The sequence below is a fragment of the Artibeus jamaicensis genome, unplaced genomic scaffold (assembly GCF_021234435.1).
Source record: "Artibeus jamaicensis isolate MK-2021 breed Jamaican fruit bat unplaced genomic scaffold, CSHL_Jam_final scaffold_754, whole genome shotgun sequence".
In the NCBI taxonomy this organism is placed as follows: Eukaryota; Metazoa; Chordata; class Mammalia; order Chiroptera; family Phyllostomidae; genus Artibeus; species Artibeus jamaicensis.
In genome coordinates, this window is record NW_026522054.1 from 5,915,864 (window position 1) to 5,936,452 (window position 20,589).

Genomic DNA, 20,589 nt, shown 5'->3' on the forward strand with positions numbered 1-20,589 from the left:
CAGTCCCTTAACTTCTCTCCCCACATATCCTTCCTCATCCTCAATAGATGGCTTCTCCCTTCACAGAGGACATAGAAGCCATAAGTCATGAATCACCTCATTCCGTCCCCAATCCCAGTTCCTCCTCCAACCACGAACGAGTCTTTCTGTACTTGGGTCTGGAGTCCCAACTCTTTCCACTCGATCAGAACCATCTGCGATCCATTTGCAAACACCCTCTGTATCTTCCCCCTGACCTTCCTGACCCCTTCCCATTTCATTTGAAGATGCTCATTTTTTTCACCTGCTTTATGCGAAAAGACCTCCTTCGTCACTGCCTCCCCCTACCGGGCTACCTACCTCTGTCCCTTCACTCTGATACTTACAGACAAACACGTGACAGCCATGTCTCTGTTTTGGGGGGCCTTATATTTTTATTCCTCACCCTGCCACAAGTCTCAGTTGCCAGGTGATGATGCTGTTCCTTCAAAGGCGATGGGGAATGTGGGCCGTCTCCCCTGGACCAGCTCAGTCTTCCCTAACAGGTCCCTCGGTTATAGTGACAGCTTTCCTACCGCCAGTCACTAAACCCGGAGCCTCTCAGAGCCCTGAGCTGGGCCTGCCCCTAATCTGTGTGCCACCTTTGCTCTAATAGACATCTAACCGATGACTCTGAATTATGTAGGTGCTCTGTTCCTTTTTATCAATTTTCTAATTTAAAAAGAAATTTAAATTTCGGTTTCCACTCCATATTATTTTGTGCTAGCTGCAGACGCCCAGCATAGTGCTTAGACAATCACACACGTTACAAAGTGTTCCCCCGACATTTCCAGCACCCACCTGGCACTGTCTGTGTGGTCATCCCAATATCATTGACTATATTTCCTACTCTGCACTTAGCTTCCTCATGACAATTTTGTAACTTCCAAGCGGTACTTCTGAATTGCTTCAACTTTTCCACCCAAGCTCCAACCAGGACTCTCCTCTGACTGCCCCGCTTGTATGGCTGCCACGGTTCGGGTTTCCAGGGAAGCAGGGTGTGAGATGGAGATCAGCAGCCAAGAGGTTGTTTAGGGACTACTCTTTGGATCCCGCACCCCCCTGAGGAAGGGAAAGAAGGCGACAGGATGGACAAGCTGAACAGCAAACAAGTTTCTAACGGTGGTGTCTGCCACCTTTATGGAGCACTTCGAAGATGGGCCAACCCTTTAGAGTTAGTCTAAGCTGGGGTGAGGGGTCTTTTCTTTAAAACCACTGCTGACCACTCACCAATTCAGGCCCCCCTACAGGAGTTCAGACCCCTTAGGGAGCTGATCATTTTGAACTCCCAGCCACTGCAGAGAAAGTCGTTTCTGAAGGGAATCTTGGTGATGTATCACAGCATTAACCATGAGAATCAACTGCTCCCTTCATCTTGTTGTTTGGCAATGACATTTTTCATGCAAACATCTGCATCTGCTCGCCATTGGGTTACAGTGCTTCCTCCTCCAATGCGTCCTGTCCCATGGAGACAGAACCCCATCCACTCAGTCAAGCCAGAGACCAAGCGGGCCTCCTGGAGCCTTTTCTCTGGCTCCATGGCTCCTACTCCATGTCTGGTCCGGTACCTGACCAGACATGAAGTCCAGATGACTTCACGTCCTGTATCTCTCTTCCCTCCAGCTCCTGGGTGCTGTCTCCACTGCCACCTCCCACGTGACTGACCACCAAAGCTGGTACAGATGAGGACGTCACTGCCCCAAGTTCTTTTCCATGGCCTCTGTCAGATCAGTCTTCTGTTATTACAGTCACCTGTGTCTCTTCAAAAACCACTCTAGTGTCTCATTCAATCAGTGACTGTCAAAAAGTCTCCTCTTCACTGAAGAAAATGTTTTAATACAAGGTAGAGTTTCTTATCATTACTGTTTTTTTAAATATTGACTCAAAGATTGAATTAAAAATAATGGGAGTAAATGGACAATAGGAGACAAATATTTTGATGTGCCAATCAACAATATAATAGATGACAAACTAGAAATCAAAAGACTTGCTCTGGTTTTTATTTCTAGGTGAAGAAAATGTTTATCATAAATTATATAGATTCGAACTCCCAGGTAAGTGAAAACTTAGAGGTTTCTAGTCCAGCATTTTTCTTCTAAAAATTACATTTCTCAAACAATTTTATGATGTGTTGGAATACAATTCTTCTGCCACTCAATTTATGTCCTTAAGGGTTCTTGATGATAAAGTGGTGAACTGGACAGGGGGGTAGAGGATGGGGGGAGGAGAGAGAGATTTATGAAACAGGCATCATTTCTGTTTATATTTATTACAGTCTTAGCCCTTTGATAATTCATATAATTAGTTGTTATTTTTGACTAGGTACTTCTAAAGCATAAAACCACAATTGAAAAAATTAGGCCACCCATTCCTTTTTATAAATTTAATATCGTTTACTACATTAGCACTGTTTTATATTCCATTTTTCTAAGTTATTTACTTATTTTCTCTTAAAAATTAGAAATCCAAGATGCACTGAAACATTTAAATAATATATAACATTTTTCTCTTTTTAGTTTTATCACGATTAAAAATAAAAAAGTTTGCACACATTATTTTATTGTGTTATCTTAATACTTTTCAAAAAAACAGGTGGTTTTACATTTATCAAGAAGTTGAAAATCTGAGACAGACTTCCGCCAAGATGGAGGCATAGGTGGAAAAATTGTGCCTTCTCACACAACCAAGTATAAAAACAACAAAGTTTTAGCAACAAAAACGCAGCCAAACCTCAGAAAATTGAACTACACGGAAGTCTGACAATAACGAACCTTTCAGCCAAACTGGTAAGAGGGGCAGAGCCAGCAGCAGAGCGGGGTCAGCCAGGAAAGATCCACCAGACTGACCTGGGCGCACGACCCAGGCGGGCAGGCAGCCGTGGATGGATCCAAGGTGTGGAGTAGCAGCAGGGCTGCTACTGAGGTATGACCGAGGTCACACATTGGCGCCCAGATAAACCAGTGAAGGAGCGAGCAATGAGACTGAGACAGACCACACGGGCCCCAGTGGCAGGAAGCAGCAGAGGGGACTAGTATTGTCCCTCTCTGACCCCACCCCCACATACAGCCTCACAAACCAGCGACCTGGGTGGCCCCACCCTGGTGAACACCTAAGGCTCCGCTCCTCATACGTAACAGGCACAAACAGGTCAAAACATGGCACAAGAAGACCAGCTCAAAGCCACAGAGCCCATAACTCTAAGCGACCAAGAGATAGCCAAACTTTCAGATGTACACTTCAAAACACTGGTGATCAGGATGCTCACAGAACACGTTGACTTTAGTCATAAATTAGAGGAACAAATGAAGGCTAAACTAATTGAAATGAAGGGAAATGCACAGGAAACCAATAGTAATGGAAAGGAAACTGGGACTCAAATCAAAGGAGTGGGCCAGAAGGAGAAAAAAAATGACCAAACAGAAAAGGATGAAGAAACAAGAATTGAAAAAAATGAGGAGAGGAGACTTCCGCCAAGATGGAGGTTTAGGTGGATGTGCCGTGCCTCCTCACACAACCAAGTTTAGGGACAACTAAATAATAGCATCAGAAAACACAACCAGAACACGGAAAACTGAACTTTTCGGAAGTCCGCTAACAACAAATTCTTCAGCCCGACCGGTAAGGGGCAAAACCAGCGTCTGGTGAGGAGTTGCAAAGGAGGACTCAGTCGGACCCGGGCGCGGAATCCAGACGCGCGAATCCAGACGCACGGGTTCCAAACGCAGGATTGGACTTAGTGAACGACCGAGCAACTCACCGGGTGAGCGACTGCAGAGGAGACAGTGGGGAGGCGGTGCAGCGTGTTGACTTCGGTTGCCTATTTGTGGGCGAGCAGACAGACGAGGAAGTGGGCGGTTGGACCGGCCGCGGCGGCGGCGGCGGCGATAGAGGGCTGTAGCGGCGATAGAGGGCGCCGCCATTTCCCTGCTCTGACCACGCCCCCACATACAGCGTCACAACCCAGCGACCTGGGAGTCCAAGCCGCCGCTTCTCACATTTAAAGGGCCAGAACAGACCAAAAATGTCCCAGGAAGACCTCAAAGCCCCAGAGATAAATCTAAGTGACGAAGAAATAGCAAAACTCTCAGACGCACAGTTTAAAACACTGGCCATCAGCTTCCTCACAGATCTGGTTGATTATAGCCACAAATTAGAGAAACATATGAAGGCTAAATTAAGGGAAATGAATGGAATTCCACAGGAAACCCATAGAGATGAAAAGGAAACTGGGACTCAAATCAATGGAGTGGATCAGAAGAAAGCAAATAATGGCCAAACAGAAAAGAGTCAAGGAGCAAGAATTCAAAGAAATGAGGAGAGGCTTAGGAACCTCCAGGACATCTTTAAACGCTCCAATATCCGAGTTATAGGGGTACCAAAAGGGGGAAAGACACAACCACCAGTGGAAAAACTATTTGAACAAATAATAAAAGAAAATTTCCCCAATCTGGCAAAGGAAATAGACTTCCAAGAAATCCAAGAAGCCCAGAGAGTACCAAAAAAGTTGGACTCAAGAAGAAACACACCAAGGCATATCATAATTACATTAGCCAAAATTAAAATGAAGGAGAGAATCCTAGAAGCAGCAAGAGCTAAGGGGACAATCACCTACAAAGGAGTCCCCATCAGACTGTCAGCAGATTTCTCAAAAGAGACCTTACAGGCAAGAAGGGGCTGGAAAGAAATATTCCAAGTCATGAAATCTAAAGACCTACAACCAAGATTGCTCTATCCAGCAAAACTTTCATTTAGAATGGAAGGACAGATAAGGTGCTTCTCAGATAAGACCAAATTCAAGGAGTTCATCATCACCAAGCCCTTATTATATGAAATGTTAAAGGGACTTATCTAAGAAAAAGAAGTTAAAGAAACATGAACAGTGAAAGGACAACAAGCTCACAGTTATTAACAACCACACCTAAAACGAAAGCAAACTAAAAGAACAGCTAGATTAGGAGTGGAAATATAGAAATGAAGATCTCAAGGAGGGTTAGCAACAGGGAAGTGGGAGGAGGAGATGGGGGGAGAAGGTACAGAAAATAAGTAGCATAGACAGTAGATAGAAAATAGATGGGGGGGGGCAAGAATAGCATGGGAAATATAGAACCTAAAGGACTTGAGACACATAGACATAAACTAAAGGGGGGTAATGGTGGGGATGGGGGGGCAGGGTGGAGGGGAATGAAGGGGGGAATAGAACAACTGTAACAGCATAATCAATTTAAAAAAATAAATAAATTTAAAAAAAAAAGAAAAAAATGAGGAGAGGCTTAGGAACCTTCAGGACATCTTTAAACATTCCAACATCTGAATTATAGGGGTACCAGAAGGGGAAGAGGAACGGCCACGAGTGGACAACTTATTTGAACAAATAATAAAGGAGAATTTCCCTATTCTGCCAAAGAAAATAGACTTCCAGGAAATCGAGGAAGCTCAGAGAGTCCCAAAGAAGTTGGACCCAAGAAGGAACACACCAAGGCACATCATCATTACATTAGCCAAGATTAAAATGAAGGAGAGAATCCTAGAAGCAGCAAGAGATAAGGGGACAGTCACCTACAAAGGAGTTCCCATCAGACTGTCAGTGGATTTCTCAAAAGAGACCTTACAGGCAAGAAGGGGCTGGAAAGAAGTATTCCAAGTCATGAAATTTAAAGACCTACAACCAAGATTACTCTATCCAGCAAAGCTTTCATTTAGAATGGAAGGGCAGATAAAGTGCCTCTCAGATAAGATCAAATTCAAGGAGTTCATCATCAACAAGCCCTTATTCTATGAAATGTTAAAGGGACTTATCTAAGAAAAAGAAGATGAAAAAGATGAACAGTGAAAGGACAGCAAACTCAGAGTTATTAACAACCACACTTAAAACAAAAGCAAATTAAGAGGACAGCTAGATCAGGAGCAGAACCATAGAAATGAAGATCACATGGAGGGTTAGCAACAGGGGAGTGGGAGAAGGAGAAGGGGCAATAAGCTACAGAAAATAAGTAACATAGACAATAGGTAGAAAATAGATAGTGGGGAGGGCAAGAATAGTATGGGAAATATAGAATCTAAAGAACTTGAGACTCGTGGTCATAAACTAAAGGCGGGGAATGGTGGGAGAGGGGTGTGCAGGTGAAGGGAAATGAAGGGGGGAAATAGAACAACTGTAATGGCATAATCAATAAAATATATTAAAAAACAAAAAGAAAAAAAAGTTGAAAATCTATTTTTTAACTTTTCATATAAAAAAACTCCAGCCAGGGATGTTAAATTTGCATGTAGAAATTTGTTCCTGATACTAAATACCATAATTTTAATCATTGTTATGTACCTGCTCATCAATCAGTAGAAAGGTTGGTACAACTGTGTTTCCAGTCTTTATTAATTATCCATTAACTTATGCTGGGAAGTGAGGGAAAATATGATTGTCTAGCTCAGAACCCAGGTTAATTCTTCTACATTTTAATATCGCGTGTACGAATTGATTTATTTACCAAATTGCCAAAGTGGCGTGTGTATCACAAAGCACACACTGCTGTGGGTTCAGACAACTCAGGAAGCTTGTTGAATTAATGAATCCTTCCAGGCGCTCGCGTGGTTTAAAAAAATGAAGGAAATTCTTGTTTTCCTTTATAACGTCCAGAACCTGCAAGTGCCCCACAACCTAGTATTCCTGAAACTTACAACAGGATGCCCCCCTGACGAACAGCATGACCCAAACGAAGCAGCCGTTGTTACCTTTCTCTCTGGACACATCTGGGGTATCTCAGCTGCCCCCGGTCACAAACCACTCTCAGTGCAGACCCCGCACCAGATAACTCGGGCAGAACACTGTCTCCTTGGCAAACAAACTCCACATACTCGCCGTGGATGATAAATGGTCTGTTGTCGAAACTCCACTTCAGGAGTAAATTGTTTTGTGCCATTTCACTGAAAGATAAGCTGCAGGGCTCTGGAAGAGAAAAAGAAAGAATTTATCTCGATACGTGTTGGTACTACCAGGAAGTATTGTGTTCTCTCCTCATGATAACCTCAACATCTCCGGGCATTAGCAGGCCAGAAACGTTAGACAGTCAACGTCTGCGTTAGAAAACCTGTTCAGAGCTCATGGAAAACCCACCGTCATTTTTCTCTGTGCTCCACCGTGATGGAGGAGCTAAGAAGACAGTGACTTGCCTCATCTTTCTGGATGGAGGAGGCCACTCCTACCTGTGTTTCTACATCATACTCATCTTTCTGTTACAGTACCAATCACACTGAGCGCTCATCACTAACACATTTATCCTGACCACCACGGCTCATGGATCTGACCACCCCATACCCCACCAGTACCGACCTCATGGATGGCGTGTACCTAACAAGGATCAGTCCAAGCAAGCTGGGCTATAATTATTTACCACCTAGAGCAGTAGTTATCTACCTTTTTAAAAATCTCATGGCACACATATACAGATTCCTAAAATTCTGCATCACAGCACAATATGTATTACATATTTTTGCCAATCTGACAAAAAAGTAAGTCTAATTTTCATTCATTCACAATGGCGGCTGTTTTTGTATTGAGTGTTGTCATTGTTTCATCTGACAATGTAAGGGGAAAAGAGGGGAGCCCCCCGGAATAAACAGTCAGGTATTGCAAGTTTTAGAAATTCACGTGGCACACTGGCTGAAAATCACCGAGGGAAGAATAGAAACTAGGGATTAAATAAGCCTTCTAGCAAAATAATGCAAATGTAGGATGTCGAGCATTATATTCGTGTTGGAACAAATCAAAGAGAACCGGAAGTGAAAGAGAAGGTCATTTTATTTTATCCAATAGAGACGTGAATAGCAGCACGTACCTAAACAGGAGGGAGGTGCCGTCCACACTCCTTCTAAACAGTAGGACTCTTTAGACCCTTGTAGGAAGTAGAACTGGGAACACCTGTATTCCACCGAGGAGCCGTTTTCATAGGGCTCCAATTTTGATTGAACAGTGACTCCATTTGCAATAAGCGGAGGAGATGCACACGTTCCTTTAGATTCTGCAAAAGTACGTACAAGGAGATGCTGTAACCTGTGTCGGGTGCTCTTGTCATTGCTACAGAAAGACAATGAAATATTTCATGGAGAATCATGTAGAAGCTAAGCTGGCTCTTGAATAAATTTTAAATATCAGGAGCATTTCTGCAATGACTTCATAATACCAAATTTACTGTTGCCGTTAGAATCTCATATTATGGTATTTAAATATACATTTAAAATTAGCCAAGGCTTGACTATCATGATTTTATTTCTCTCGTTCTACCTAGCTGAAAGTGAAAGTGTATGCAACTGATTCTGAAGCCACCCTTTACATATTCTCTTCCTTTTTTTCTTCTTACACGTCAGAGTTTTAGGTCCAAGGAGCACATGGATCTGTCCCTTTGCACCAAACCCCCTTCTGAGAGGACACTCCCCAGCAAGCCCCAAGGTGAGCCATGTCTTGGAGTTGTTGATCGCTCTAGTGAGGGCGGTCGATCCTTGCATAGTCTTGATGGCATTTGCACAACTTCTGGATTTCTCCCTTTATCATCCTGACTGATTGAAATTAAGTGAGGTCAGCAGAGTCTCCCTCCCTAAGTAAGGCAATGGGCTGACTGGAAACTGATCAGACCACTCCCAGTTTTATAGATTCGAAGGCGATGGTGGCAAATCGCTTTGGGTCTTACACTTGGAATCCAAGGGGCGATATTGACCCCTTGAAAAGCTGTGGAAAGCGCTGTTGTTTTACCTTTTCTCACACATAAGGGGTATGTCACGTGCCCCCTGTTGCACTGCACGGACAATGCAGACAGTGGGGTGGATGGAGACGGATCGAACCCCTCTTTGCACACGAAGTCTATCAAGTCTCCGTGCAAGACCTTCCCGGCATATTTCCACTTCACCTGTATGTTGTTCGTCTCCATGGCCTCCTCGCTCACAGTGCACGGCTCTGTAAGACACAACACTCCTTTCCACCCTGCACTCACCTGGCCACTGTGAACGGGACACCGTCCCAAAATAGAGACAGGGACAAGCAGGACGGCGACACTGGATATTTGACATTTATCACGATTCGACCACCTCCAACATATACAGAATGAGCACTTACTTTTCATTACTACCAAATGGGTTTACACACTTCCTGTCTTCTTCGTGATATTCAAAATTGTAATGACTGACTTTATTATAATTTAAAAAATGTTTGCAGTACAGTTTTCATGCAACATTATATTAGTCTCAGGTGTATGACATAGTAATTAGACATGGATGTACCTTACACGGTGACCACCTGCTCAGTCTAGCAACCATCTGATGCCATACGCGGTTATTACAATATTATATTCCCTTGCTTTTGTAGTCTGCAGAGCTAATACTTTTAATTGAATGACGATTTTAACTTCCAGGAAATTTATCATTACTATTAGTAGAAGTCACAATGCCCCAAGTTAATTGCAACTGCAGTGACCAGTCACATGACTTTTAAATGTCACCCTGACTAGCAAAGTTATAAAATGAGGCAAAATTCGACGCTGAAAAGGACAAGTGAATGTTATTTTCTTGAAGTTATCTCAAAAGTTAGGTACTTGTTTAGACAGCTGCCCCAGTTCTCTCCGGGAAACATTACCACGAGCTCTACCACATCTCAATGCAAAATGTATTTAGAGTAACTACAAATACATCTTTATTTGCTCAACAAAGTATAAAAAAGGTGACGGAGCACTCAAGCAAAGAAGTGGTAGCAAAGGAACTAATAATAATACGCTGTACTACAGGATGAATTGGAGCCCTGGCTGGTGTGGCTCAGTGCACCGAGTGCTGGTCTGCAAACTGAAGGACTGCAGGCTCAGTTCCCGGTCAGGGCACACGCCTGGGTCTCGAGCCAGGTCCCCGATTGGGGACATGTGAAAAGTAACATATCATTTCTCTCTTTCTCCCTCACTTCTCCTCCCTCTAAAAAATAAATCTTTTTTTAAAAGAGTGAATTAGATAGATTAGGGTCTCTAAATGACATCCTGAGTACCATACAAGCAGAGACGTTGAGTTCTACACTAATAGGACATTTTAGAAAGGCAACCCAAAAAGTAATTAGTCACAAAAACACATAAAAACACTTAATGCCACTGAAATGCACCCTTAAAAGTGGTTAAAATATAAGGCTTTTTGTTTATATTTTACCGCAATTTTTTAAAGTAGCTGGGTAAGAACTAATACAGTCCCACAACTTAAGCTATTGGAGATTTTCTGCTTAGAGAAATGATAAGGGAAAAGTGTGAAAACATTTACACATTATTATGTCCATGCTACAAAACACTGTATGAAAATCACATAAAAATACGAACATAATGGTCAACACATTCTAAGAGAAATACGTTCTAGGGTCTGATGTGCAGCATGGTGACATCAGTTCACAGAATCATTCGCATGCTTGACAGTTACCAAGCGAGTAGATATTAAATGCGCTCATCAAAAATAACAACAGTCCTGGCTGGTGTAGCTCAGTGGATTGAGCACCGGCCTGCAAACTAAAGGGTCACTTCCCAGTCAAGGCACATGCCTGGGTTGCAGGCTAGGTCTCTAGTAGGGGACATGTGAGAGGCAACCACACATTGATGTTTCTCTTTCTCCCTCCCTCCCCCTCTGTCTAAAATTAACAACCAAAAATGGTAATTAGGGAGGGGACGGCTATGTAGTCACCCAACTCTGGTCCCTTCTCAAGGCTCTGTAAGCGCATCACGCCATCACCCTGACGCAAGGTTACACATCACTTGTCTCAGTGAAGCTGGGGAAGCTTTCGAAGAACGTTCAGTGCGTCTTACCTAAGCAAACAGGCGGGGCTGACCACTGGCCGTGCTGACAGCGAGACCTTTCGTCTCCCTTCAGAATGTAGTACTGGTGGCACTTGTACTCCACCGAGGAGCCCGCCGCATAGCTCACCAGTAACCGCTCGACAACAGCCCCGTTTGCAATGTCAGGCGGGGGCTTACACGTCTCCCTGTTTGCTGAGACAAAAGGTGGTTTCGACATTCCTGTGACTGCGGTGACGTAATACAGTTCCCCGTACAACAGTGCACCAAGGTCCGAACCATCTCATTTAGAAGACTGATGTCTAAATTCACCAGAGACCAGAAGTGTTATTCTGTTCCTCTTTTTGTCAAATGTCCTAAGCGAGACCAAGCGGCAAATGTTTTGCCCCAGATTGAGGATGAATGTTTTTCACTTTTCTGGCTTGTGAAAGAGTCATGATATACATATTCTTAAAAGGTGTGGAAGGGTAAGCAGTGCTCTTGAACCTGGCAATCAGGGGCAAGTCTAACTATGTCCCTGGTCATCTCCCAGGTTCATTTTCTCCTCCTTTCCCTGCGTCTCAGATGGCGGTCAACCCAGGGATCAAAATTTCCATTCCTCTTTCTCCTTAGAGTCTCCCGCTAACTCTGCTACTTTCTCTACCATCTCTACTAGCTTTTCTTTTATGCAGTAAATGCCCTCGGTGGGCGTGTTTCTGGAGGCCCCTCCAGGACCCGATGGAGAAACAAAAGGGGGGGAGCACGCCAGGCTGCGCCCTTCGGTAAAACGGAGGACCAGGGACCCATCTCAGAGGATGGAGGCTCAGAAGGGCCACATGTGTGAGGACTATCAGCAGGACTGACCCAGGGTCAGGAGCAGAGCGCTCTGACTTAGCAGGGGTGTCCCATCTGCAGCCCGTGGGCCACAACTGCAGCCCAGGATGGCTATGAATGCAGCCCAATGCAAAGTCATAAGTTTACTTAAAACCTTTCTGCCCTGGCTGGTGTAGCTCAGTGGATTGAGCGCGGGCCTGCGAACCAGACAATCGCGGTTCGATTCCCAGTCAGGGCACATACTGGGGTTGCAGGCCGGTTCCCTGCAGGCCAGTTCCCAGCAGAGGACGCATGAAAGGCAACCATACATTGATGTTTCTCTCCCTCTCTCCTTCCCTTCCCCTCTAAAGATAAATAAATAAAATCTTTAAAAAAAAACCTTTCTTTTTGCACCTCAGTTTTTGCTAGTGTTTATGTATTTAATGTGTGGCCCAAGGTAACTCTTCTTCCAATGTGGCCCAAAGACACCAAAAGGTGGGACACGCAATGTAGGACATAAAAGAAGAACAAGTAGGTAGAGGTCATGGCCAGTCCCTCAGTCCTTCATGTCCTTGCTCATCTCCTTAATAAAGCACAACGACACCAATAAGCTGTCATTTAAATCTCCTAGGTGGTGGCATCCAACAGGGCGGATAGGGGCGTCAGGCCTAACGTACATTCAAAAAACAGCAGTTTCAGACTCCTGTCTGCAGTGGTCTCCTGCCATGAGGCTATGGGTGAACTACAGGGAATGGGAATTTTGACACAATCAGGCACTGATGCTAAGACGGCACACATACCCACACACTCGGGGGGGCTCGTCCAGGTCCCGCCTTTACAGATTATTTCTTTTGGTCCACGGAGGTCGTAACCGCTTTGACAGCTGTAGGTCACTTTGTCTCCATTGTAATAAACCCTAGAGAGGAGGTTTGCTGCGCCATTCTCCACCGAGGGCGGCTCCCCACAAGCTGTCTTCTCCGTCACCTCTGAAAAGGCACAATTGCGAGAGAAGGGACCCCCTTAGCAACACAGGCCGGTGTCCTTTTGGGGAGAACTTAGGGGAGGTGTCGCTAACCAACGCATTTTGGAGGCTCCGTCCAGGTCCCGCTGTGACAGCGAATCTCCTCTGAGCCCTGAATCTCAAAGTCCGCCTCGCATTCTAACCGAACCGCTTCTCCGTGGTGGTAGGCTGTTGAGTAGGTCGGGATCTTGGAGTTCGGAGGCAGCGGTGGAGGAGGGCATCGGTTTCTTCTCCCTGGGGGAAAAATAACCGCACTTTTAGCCATCTAATCACCAAAAAAAGAAAGCAATATAAAAGATTTAGGAGGCGCGTGCATTGTGGGAACGGCTGCAGGGACCAGGGAGGAGAGACTCCAGCCTCACGCCCTCATCTCCAGTGTCCAGCAACCTGCAGCACATCGTCCCCATGAGCAGGAAGGGAGCCTGGCTTCCAACCCACGGAAGACAGAGCGGATGACGGGAGGGACGGGTGTGCGATGGACACAAGGTTTGCGGCCTAACAGCACGAAGCCCTTCTTGCAGAGAGAAGCAAGCTGCCTCACCATCGTGAGCTTCTAGGAGGCCAGGGCGGAGGGGGCGCTGCCTCCCTGCACAGCCAGAAGAGACCCACACCCCCTGTTCGGCAGCCCACAGAGCCCTGGGCGCCACCAGCAACCCCGTGAGCCCGGAGGCCAGTTCTTCTGCAGTAGAGCCTCACACGAGACCACAGCATCCCTCCAGCCAACAGCCGCTCTGGTAGACACGAAGCCGGCTGAGCTGCGCCGGCGTACTGACCCCCGCCACCGTCCAAGGACCCAAGGGTGCGCTGTAAGCTGCTAAGGTTGTGATGACGTGGCTACGCGGGATAGAAACCCGTAAAACTGCAAGCACTTTACATCCACAGGCTTGTCTAGCCCTAAAATAACCTTACCAAGTGGGGACTATAGCACCTCTCATATTCAAAGAAATTAAAACTTATAAAGCAAGCAAATTATTAGTAAGTGAAAGATGTATTCTTGAACTTGTGTCTCTCTGAATTAAAATCTGTCCTTAAATTTATAAAATACTGACTCTTAATTTCCTACAGCTGCTGCAGCTAATTACCACAATGCAGTGGCGTACAATAACAAGTTTATTTTTCAATAGTTCTAGAAGCCAACGTCCAGACTCAGCTTCAAGGGGCTAAAACTGGGTGTCAGGAGAGGTTCATTCTTTCTGGGGGTTTTAGGAGAAGCTGGGAGTCCGATCGAGCTCTTTGGAGCTTCTGAAGGTCACCTGCATTCCTGACTCACGACCCCTCTCTCCTGTGACTCCAGCCTCCGGCTCCATTGTTCCTCTCCCCCCTCCACACGAATGTCTTTTGCAGGTAGGGATGGGCGGGCAGGGAGGCATTATCCAGGCTACGACAGGGGGGCCTCCTGCTACCCACTGGTGACCAGAGAAAATACAAGCACACTTTGACACGCTGGCCAGTTTGGAGTGCAGTGTGCTTTCACATCAGGAAATGCGCGGCCACGCAAGACAGTTTCCCGCAAGGCTGCCAGCTCGGGATAGTCAGATCTAGTACTTCCCTATTAGGAAAATGTATTAGTTATAACCGGAGGTTTAAACTTTATAAAAGAGGTTGCTTTTAAAAAATGAGTTTAAACTGCATATCCGTCCTACAATCTAGTGCAAAACTTAAGATATCTTTAGATTAACTGGATTAAAGTTTTCTGAAAATAGCACTCATGTCAAAGGCAATATTTATTTTTTAAAAAATAGCACTAAGGACAAGAATTAGGTACCATCAAAGACATTTTTTTCATAGAAGTGGAGCATAGTTTTGTGTGGTGCCAGGTGGGTACTTGGGGGGAACCATGTTATAAAGTATATGATTGTCTAACCACTGTGTTGTACCATTGAAATGAATGCAGAATAATATTCAATGTGAACAGTAATTGAAAATATAATTTGAACTTAAAAAATATAGAAGTATTTTATTTTAAAAAGGGGGAGAAAGACAGGATATTTTACTTGTACATGTGAAATTTTAGAAATTACCTTCACATACAGGAGCTTCTGGGTACCAGCCAAAGTTATAGCACTGAATTAAATCAGATCCACTGAGGTAATAATTTTCATTGCAGAAAAACTGAACTACATCTCCTTCTTCATAGGTTTGCTTGACGGGACGAAAATAACCATTTTCTATTGATCTTAAAGAGGAGCAATTTAATTCTAAAAATAAAAAAAGACAAATAAAAACACAAAGAAGTGTTATTTTTCTTGCTAGAACACAATTCACCCACCACTTATATGTCATATCTGGATGAGAAATTACTGAATTCACCATATTTTATTATATAAAATAGAAGCTTGTCAATTTATATATTTCTTAAATATCATTAGGCTGGTTTTAATTCAATTATTTGAGCTAAAAGAATTTCTTTCCTGTGACACAGATTTTAAGGATCAAAGCCTACAGTCAAGATAATTAAAAGCAGAGGCAAAAAAAAATAATAAAACTGAACATAATTAGTATCACAACTTATACACACAGCTGCCTGAGAGGACATTTTCAGAGAGTGAGTGTTGGGGACGAGAACCTACTGGTGCATTTCGGTGGGAGGGACCAGCCATAGGCTCGACACTCAGCCTCCTCCGTGGCCCCTCCCCCGGCAGCGAAGTAGCCGGGTTCACACTGGTAGCGCACTGTGTCCTTCACACGGAACCTTCTCTGTGTCGTGGAATAATTTCCATGGTGCAAGTCCGGGGCCAGGCATGTCTCTACCAGAAAGCACAGGTGTTCACGTCGCGGACTTCGTCACTGAACTCGGAATAGCAAGAACAAACCTCCCAGTGAACTGTCACGGAATCATAACGATAGAGGGCAGAATCAAGCCTTGGAGAAAATGGAAAGGAGTCCAAGTTCGCTTTGCCTGTTTCCTTTTTATCTCACACACCTTGTGCCCTGGCTCCACCCGTCTTCTAGTCTTGCAGTTCAAGTCTAGTGTGTTTGACCAAAAGCCAAGTTCAACAGAAGGCTCCACAATTTTTGATCATGCGCCATTGTGGATTTGTAGGATTCAAACAACTTACGACACTCTACCAAAGTATGCACATTCAAATTATTGCATCATTTTAAGTATATCTGAGATTAGTCTGCAACAGAAAACAATGTACGTGGTTGCAGTATATTCTCTAGAAGAGGAAATAGTAATTTATATATGTTGCAAGACATGGGTTTATGGAGGTGTTTTCCTCTTCTTCCTCTTCAAATTTTTTTTAAAGATTTTATTTATTTATTTATTATTAGAGAGACGGGAAGGGAAAGAGAAAGAGACGGAGAGAAACAGCAAAGCGTGAGACGCACGGACCGATGGCCTCTCACGCACCCCAACCCCGGGGGACTTGGCCCACGACCCAGGCACGTGCCCTGACTGGGAATCCTACCAGCGACCTTTTGGCTCGCAGACCGGCACTCAATCCACTGAGCCGCCCCAGCCAGGGCTCCACTTGAACTTTTTTATTACCGGTGTAAAGTGAGAACAACCGGATTGCCTGTGTTGTGGGAGTTGAGAACCTTGCGTAAAGGAAACACCTGGCCTTTGAGAAAAATGATAGGAGGACCTTCTACAGTTGCAGACATTATGAAAATCCGATTATGGCCCATAGAAACACCCATCCACCTATGAAAATAGCGGCCACATTAAGCTCTTCTCACCCGGTTGGGAGATGATCCTTAGGCACTTACCCTGCTCCTTCCTGCAGGTGGGCGGAGAAGACCACCCCTCGGCCAGACAGCGCACGGCTTCTTCGTCCTGGCCCCCCGGGGTTTTGTACCCTGTGCTACAACGGTAATGCATGGTCTCCTGAACTGTGTACAACAGTTTTGCCTCGGAGATGTGCCCATGTCTCAGGTCAGGCTTCGTGCATTTTTCTATGGGAAAAAAACGGTCCTTTGCTTAACTTGACAAGATTAAGCTTGTCTTCTACTCAGTTGCAAAATGGAGGCTAAAGTTTAATCTTATTCTTGGAATTTTAAGGAGAAAAATGTTCACGCTACAGTCCTTGATTTCATTTAATTTTGGAAACAACCTACGTATTCTGCGTCGAATGTATTTAAGAACTGATTCAGTTTGACTGTATCATTCTTCAGTTCTTATACTCATTCTTCCCTCTCCCACGCCTACTTTTAGAAGAAACCCAGAGTAAAGGGCTGAATATATTAATGGCAAATAAAAAGGAATCTTTTGGATTTACTTCCCACTCTTTGAAGCCCACTGTGTTTGAGGACTTTTAACATCATTAACCAAAGCACGTTCCTACTCCCTGGATCTTTGACTGATTCCGCTCACATCAGCACTTGGCCGGTTTCACATGAGCACTTAAAGTTACTCAGTCGCGTCTCTGTTCCTTGCAATGTGGGGCATATCGATTTCGGTGATTATTTTGATTTTCTTGACAGGGAATTAGGAGCAAATTAAAAAGTAGTATTTTAAGGAGAAACATTATTTCAGAATATGCCTTCATTTGCAGGGGAAAAAAGACAGTGGACCAGTCCTTTCGCTGTTCCCTACTGAAAGGAGTCACCCTCGTCTTGGCCCCTTGTACGTGTGACCGAAGAGTCAGGCAGACGCGCGGCGGGGACTTACTGAAGCAGGAGGGCTCTGGGGACCAGCCCTCGGCTGTGCACACCGTTCTCCCCTCTTGCTTCCCCGAGAGCGTCGTGTGACCCGCCAAGCAGGAAAATGACAGTTTTTGGTTTACACTCATCGGAAAGTAGAAACTTTCAAAAGTATAGTAATATAAGGCAATCCTCCCATTTTTCACACGAGGAGGACCACAGGGCTTCTCTGAAATGAGAAAAGAATCAAGCTGGAAACCGAAGAACGGATCCAAGACCATGAACTTGGTGGCCGAGCGACAAGACATGCACTTCAAAGCGTTTGCAGGCATGGTGACGAGTACTTATTTCTACGACCTCAGGTTTGAAGTAGTTCTGTGACGATCCTTTCCATTCGGACCTAACCTGCACCCGGCCCCAACGCCGGACAAGCAGCCCGATGGACACTGGGCAGGCCGCTGCCAGGGCGGAGAGCCCTGGCGTCATAAAGCAGTGCTTTCTACCGGAAGCAACACGCAAGCCACATGTCACTGGAGGGTTGCTGGGAGCCGCATTAATAAAAGGGACAGTCAAAGGTAACTTCAACAATAGGTTTCACTTGCCCCGGTGTGTTAAAAATATTTTTCATTGTTTTTTTTTCTGACTAACTCTACGTGGCGGTGAGTCTTGATGGAGAGAGCGCACACCCCAGTCTGGACCGGCCACACCTCCGCAGCCGTGAGTGGCCCTGGCCAGCGTACCGGGGAGCTAAGTTTAGGACGGGTGAAGTTCAACTTCATGTAATTAAACCTGGGATCGGAGTGGGAACAGGAGATCATGGTCTGTCTTCAGGTGGCTTACATACGTCTTTTGTGTGTGCAAAAGAAGACTTTAAACATATAACAATCAGAACGTGCTGGAATATTGCAATGTCTTCATGGTAGATCTAACAGGCAACTGTCTCAGCTGGCTTTTCTATCCTGATTTAGACAGAAAAGTAAAACCAAAGGAAAACATTCAGGCAAATGCTATCGTATTGTGCAATTAAGTGTATAAAAGGAGGGTGTATTCTAATTATTTCGCTTACATAATTTTAATTGCAGACCCTCTTTTTGATAGAAAATGTGAAGTAAACTATTCAACTGAGAGCAATTATAATGCATTTGGACATTTTATTTTGACAAATGCCCTCTGGGGTTTACTTTAGAAGAGTCCACTCACTGGGCTTTCCTCCTTTGCCGTCTCAGACTGTCCGACATGGGATTACCTGCTGAGTTTCTAGCTACCTCTGCAGCCGACTAACACCATCAGCTGGTTACAGCACCTCACCCCCCACTAACCTCTCACTGGGCCCTTGGACAGTAAAGATTTCTTACCTGTACAAGTCAACAGCGACTGGCTTATCTAAACAGTCCTCCCTCACAACTGCTGTCCCTCGGGACTGTTAATACAGTCCCTTCCCCTCCCAAGTGTGTCCTCGTTTGTGGCACCAGGAGAGGGTCCTCCTGCTAATCACTACTCACTGACTTCAACTAGTGAATAAATCAGGGTGAGAATCAATTTCAAGAGCCGGAAACCTTTCTGCTGCTTTATGGCTCTTGCTTTTACACATTCCCCCCACTCCGCTCTCCCCTTATGGACAGAGAATTGGGTTGGCCCGAGGTCTGCAGTGCGAGGAACGGATTGCACTAGGGCGTGACTGCGGAGGGTAGCACTGCTGCTGCTGAATGGCCACACCGTGAGCCTGAACCCCCTTAAAATCCCTGCATCTTGTTCTCCTGTGCCCTGAGTCCTGGAGATGCCAGGGGTCTTGGGTCTTCTTCCATTTTTCTAAGTTGTGTTGCCATAAGAATCACTCACTATGTTTTCCCCAAAGGGATGCAACCTATCTAAATATTATAACAAATTATAGTTATAAGAAGTATGTTTTTTTATAAAGTGGATACAGAAAAATGAAAGCCTCAGGTATTAAAAGCTCAAGTTAAATGAAGATTAGAGTTTCCTTGGATAATTTCGAGAGAATAAAGAGTAGGAAAAATTAATTTTACCTTCTGCATAGAGTTCTCCTGAGAGGATTAATAGGATAATAAAAGCGAAGGCTTTTGATCTCATCTTCAATGGTGCGCTTAACAAAGATTTTTAACAATTTGAAAGCCCTGGGACTCTTCAGTAAGTACATAATACTTCTCTGCAAGAAAAAGTTAATTATTTACAACATCCGTCTAAGTTTTTGGGAAACAAGCCTAATGGTTCAGCTAAAATATTTTTGAGTGATATTAAATAACGGAACTAAGTTCACCGACAGTACTTTTCACGCCAGAATCCAACGAGACCGCGATAACCTAAAAAGGCAACAGGAGCAGCAGCACAAATAATTAACTCAGGCTAACAAACTGGGTACATTTTCACCTGGATTCCCTATTAGAAGTCCAGAGCAAAGTTCACTGCTGATTTCTCTGCCGCCTTTGATCAAGTGGAAAGGAGAACTTCTGGACAGCATTTAATGAACGACTGTTAAAATACGGTGTTGTCTCGGTCACACTGACTGCAGAGAAAAATGACCTCAATCATTTTAAGCAATGAGAGAACAATGTTATTGATGATAACAGCTAATTCCAAAGAGTTTGTGTTTATTCGGTGGCAGGTGTGATGTATCCTCAGGGTCCTGGGTGCCTACCAGGCACCAAAGCCATGTTCATTCACCTCTTGTGTAGAGAGAAGTGAAAAACTAGATGAAAAAGGCCACCCTTGGCAGCCTGATGCATTCGTATGGGTTTTAATTTAAGCCACAAAATAATAACGCTGTCAGGGGGAGAGCCAGCATGATTTCGGTTCTGTGACTTTTTGAAGCACAGCCCATTCAGAGAAGAGTGCGCGTACCGTAAGGTCACAGGTCAGTGGGTTCCCCCGCCGAACCTTCAGTGAAACCAGCACCAGAACAGCAGACAGAGAGAGGCCAGCCCAGCGTTGCCCTCCAAGCCGCCGCTGGCCACCCGGGAACACTGTCGTGCCTTCTGGCAGCATAGACAGGTTTCACTGGTGTATCTACATAAACAAAACCATATCGCGTTTTGTTTCTGTCTGACATCTTTTGTTTAACCTTCTGTCTGTGAGATCCATCCATTTTTCTGAGTGGCATTTCGTTCTGTTCCTACGCCACAAGTTCCCTATGTATGCGACTCTTCAGGGACATTCAGGTGACTTCCAGTTTAGGGAAATAATATGGGTTTGGCTCGTTTTCAATGAATTTTTTTTATTCTAAAATTGTCAATCATCTCCACCAGTGAGATAGGGCATGCAGACAAATCGCCACAACGAATAAGCGCTACAGGGACTATGAGAGACAGAGGAAGAGCGCCCCCCAGTGGATTTAAGCCTTAGAACCAGCAGGCAGCA

General features: G+C 44.7%; 1 protein-coding gene across 1 annotated transcript; it reads right to left on the bottom strand.

Moving 5' to 3' along the window:
• Nucleotides 1-426: 426 nt before the first annotated feature.
• F13B (coagulation factor XIII B chain) lies at nucleotides 427-19,366 on the bottom strand. Its single transcript, XM_037150930.2, has 12 exons — nucleotides 19,242-19,366; nucleotides 17,243-17,443; nucleotides 16,342-16,527; nucleotides 15,198-15,374; nucleotides 14,649-14,825; nucleotides 12,682-12,861; nucleotides 12,407-12,592; nucleotides 10,827-11,009; nucleotides 8,759-8,959; nucleotides 7,848-8,030; nucleotides 6,745-6,958; nucleotides 427-2,214 (listed from the first exon to the last, which is right to left on the bottom strand). Exons 1-12 carry the CDS (start codon nucleotides 19,303-19,305, stop codon nucleotides 2,178-2,180), a joined length of 1,989 nt encoding a protein of 662 aa, XP_037006825.2. The 5' UTR covers nucleotides 19,306-19,366; the 3' UTR covers nucleotides 427-2,177.
• Nucleotides 19,367-20,589: the final 1,223 nt, after the last annotated feature.

Bases quoted from the DNA above. Each gene is read 5' to 3' on its own strand.
- F13B (XM_037150930.2), bottom strand. From the start codon at position 19,305: ATGAGATCAAAAGCCTTCGCTTTTATTATCCTATTAATCCTCTCAGGA. The intron at 15,375-16,341 runs GTAAGTGCCTAA...GCTTTCTGGTAG, and splicing joins CACCTGCAGGAAGGAGCAGG to AGACATGCCTGGCCCCGGAC. The intron at 8,031-8,758 runs GTAAAACAACAG...GTACTTTTGCAG, and splicing joins CCCCTTATGTGTGAGAAAAG to AATCTAAAGGAACGTGTGCA.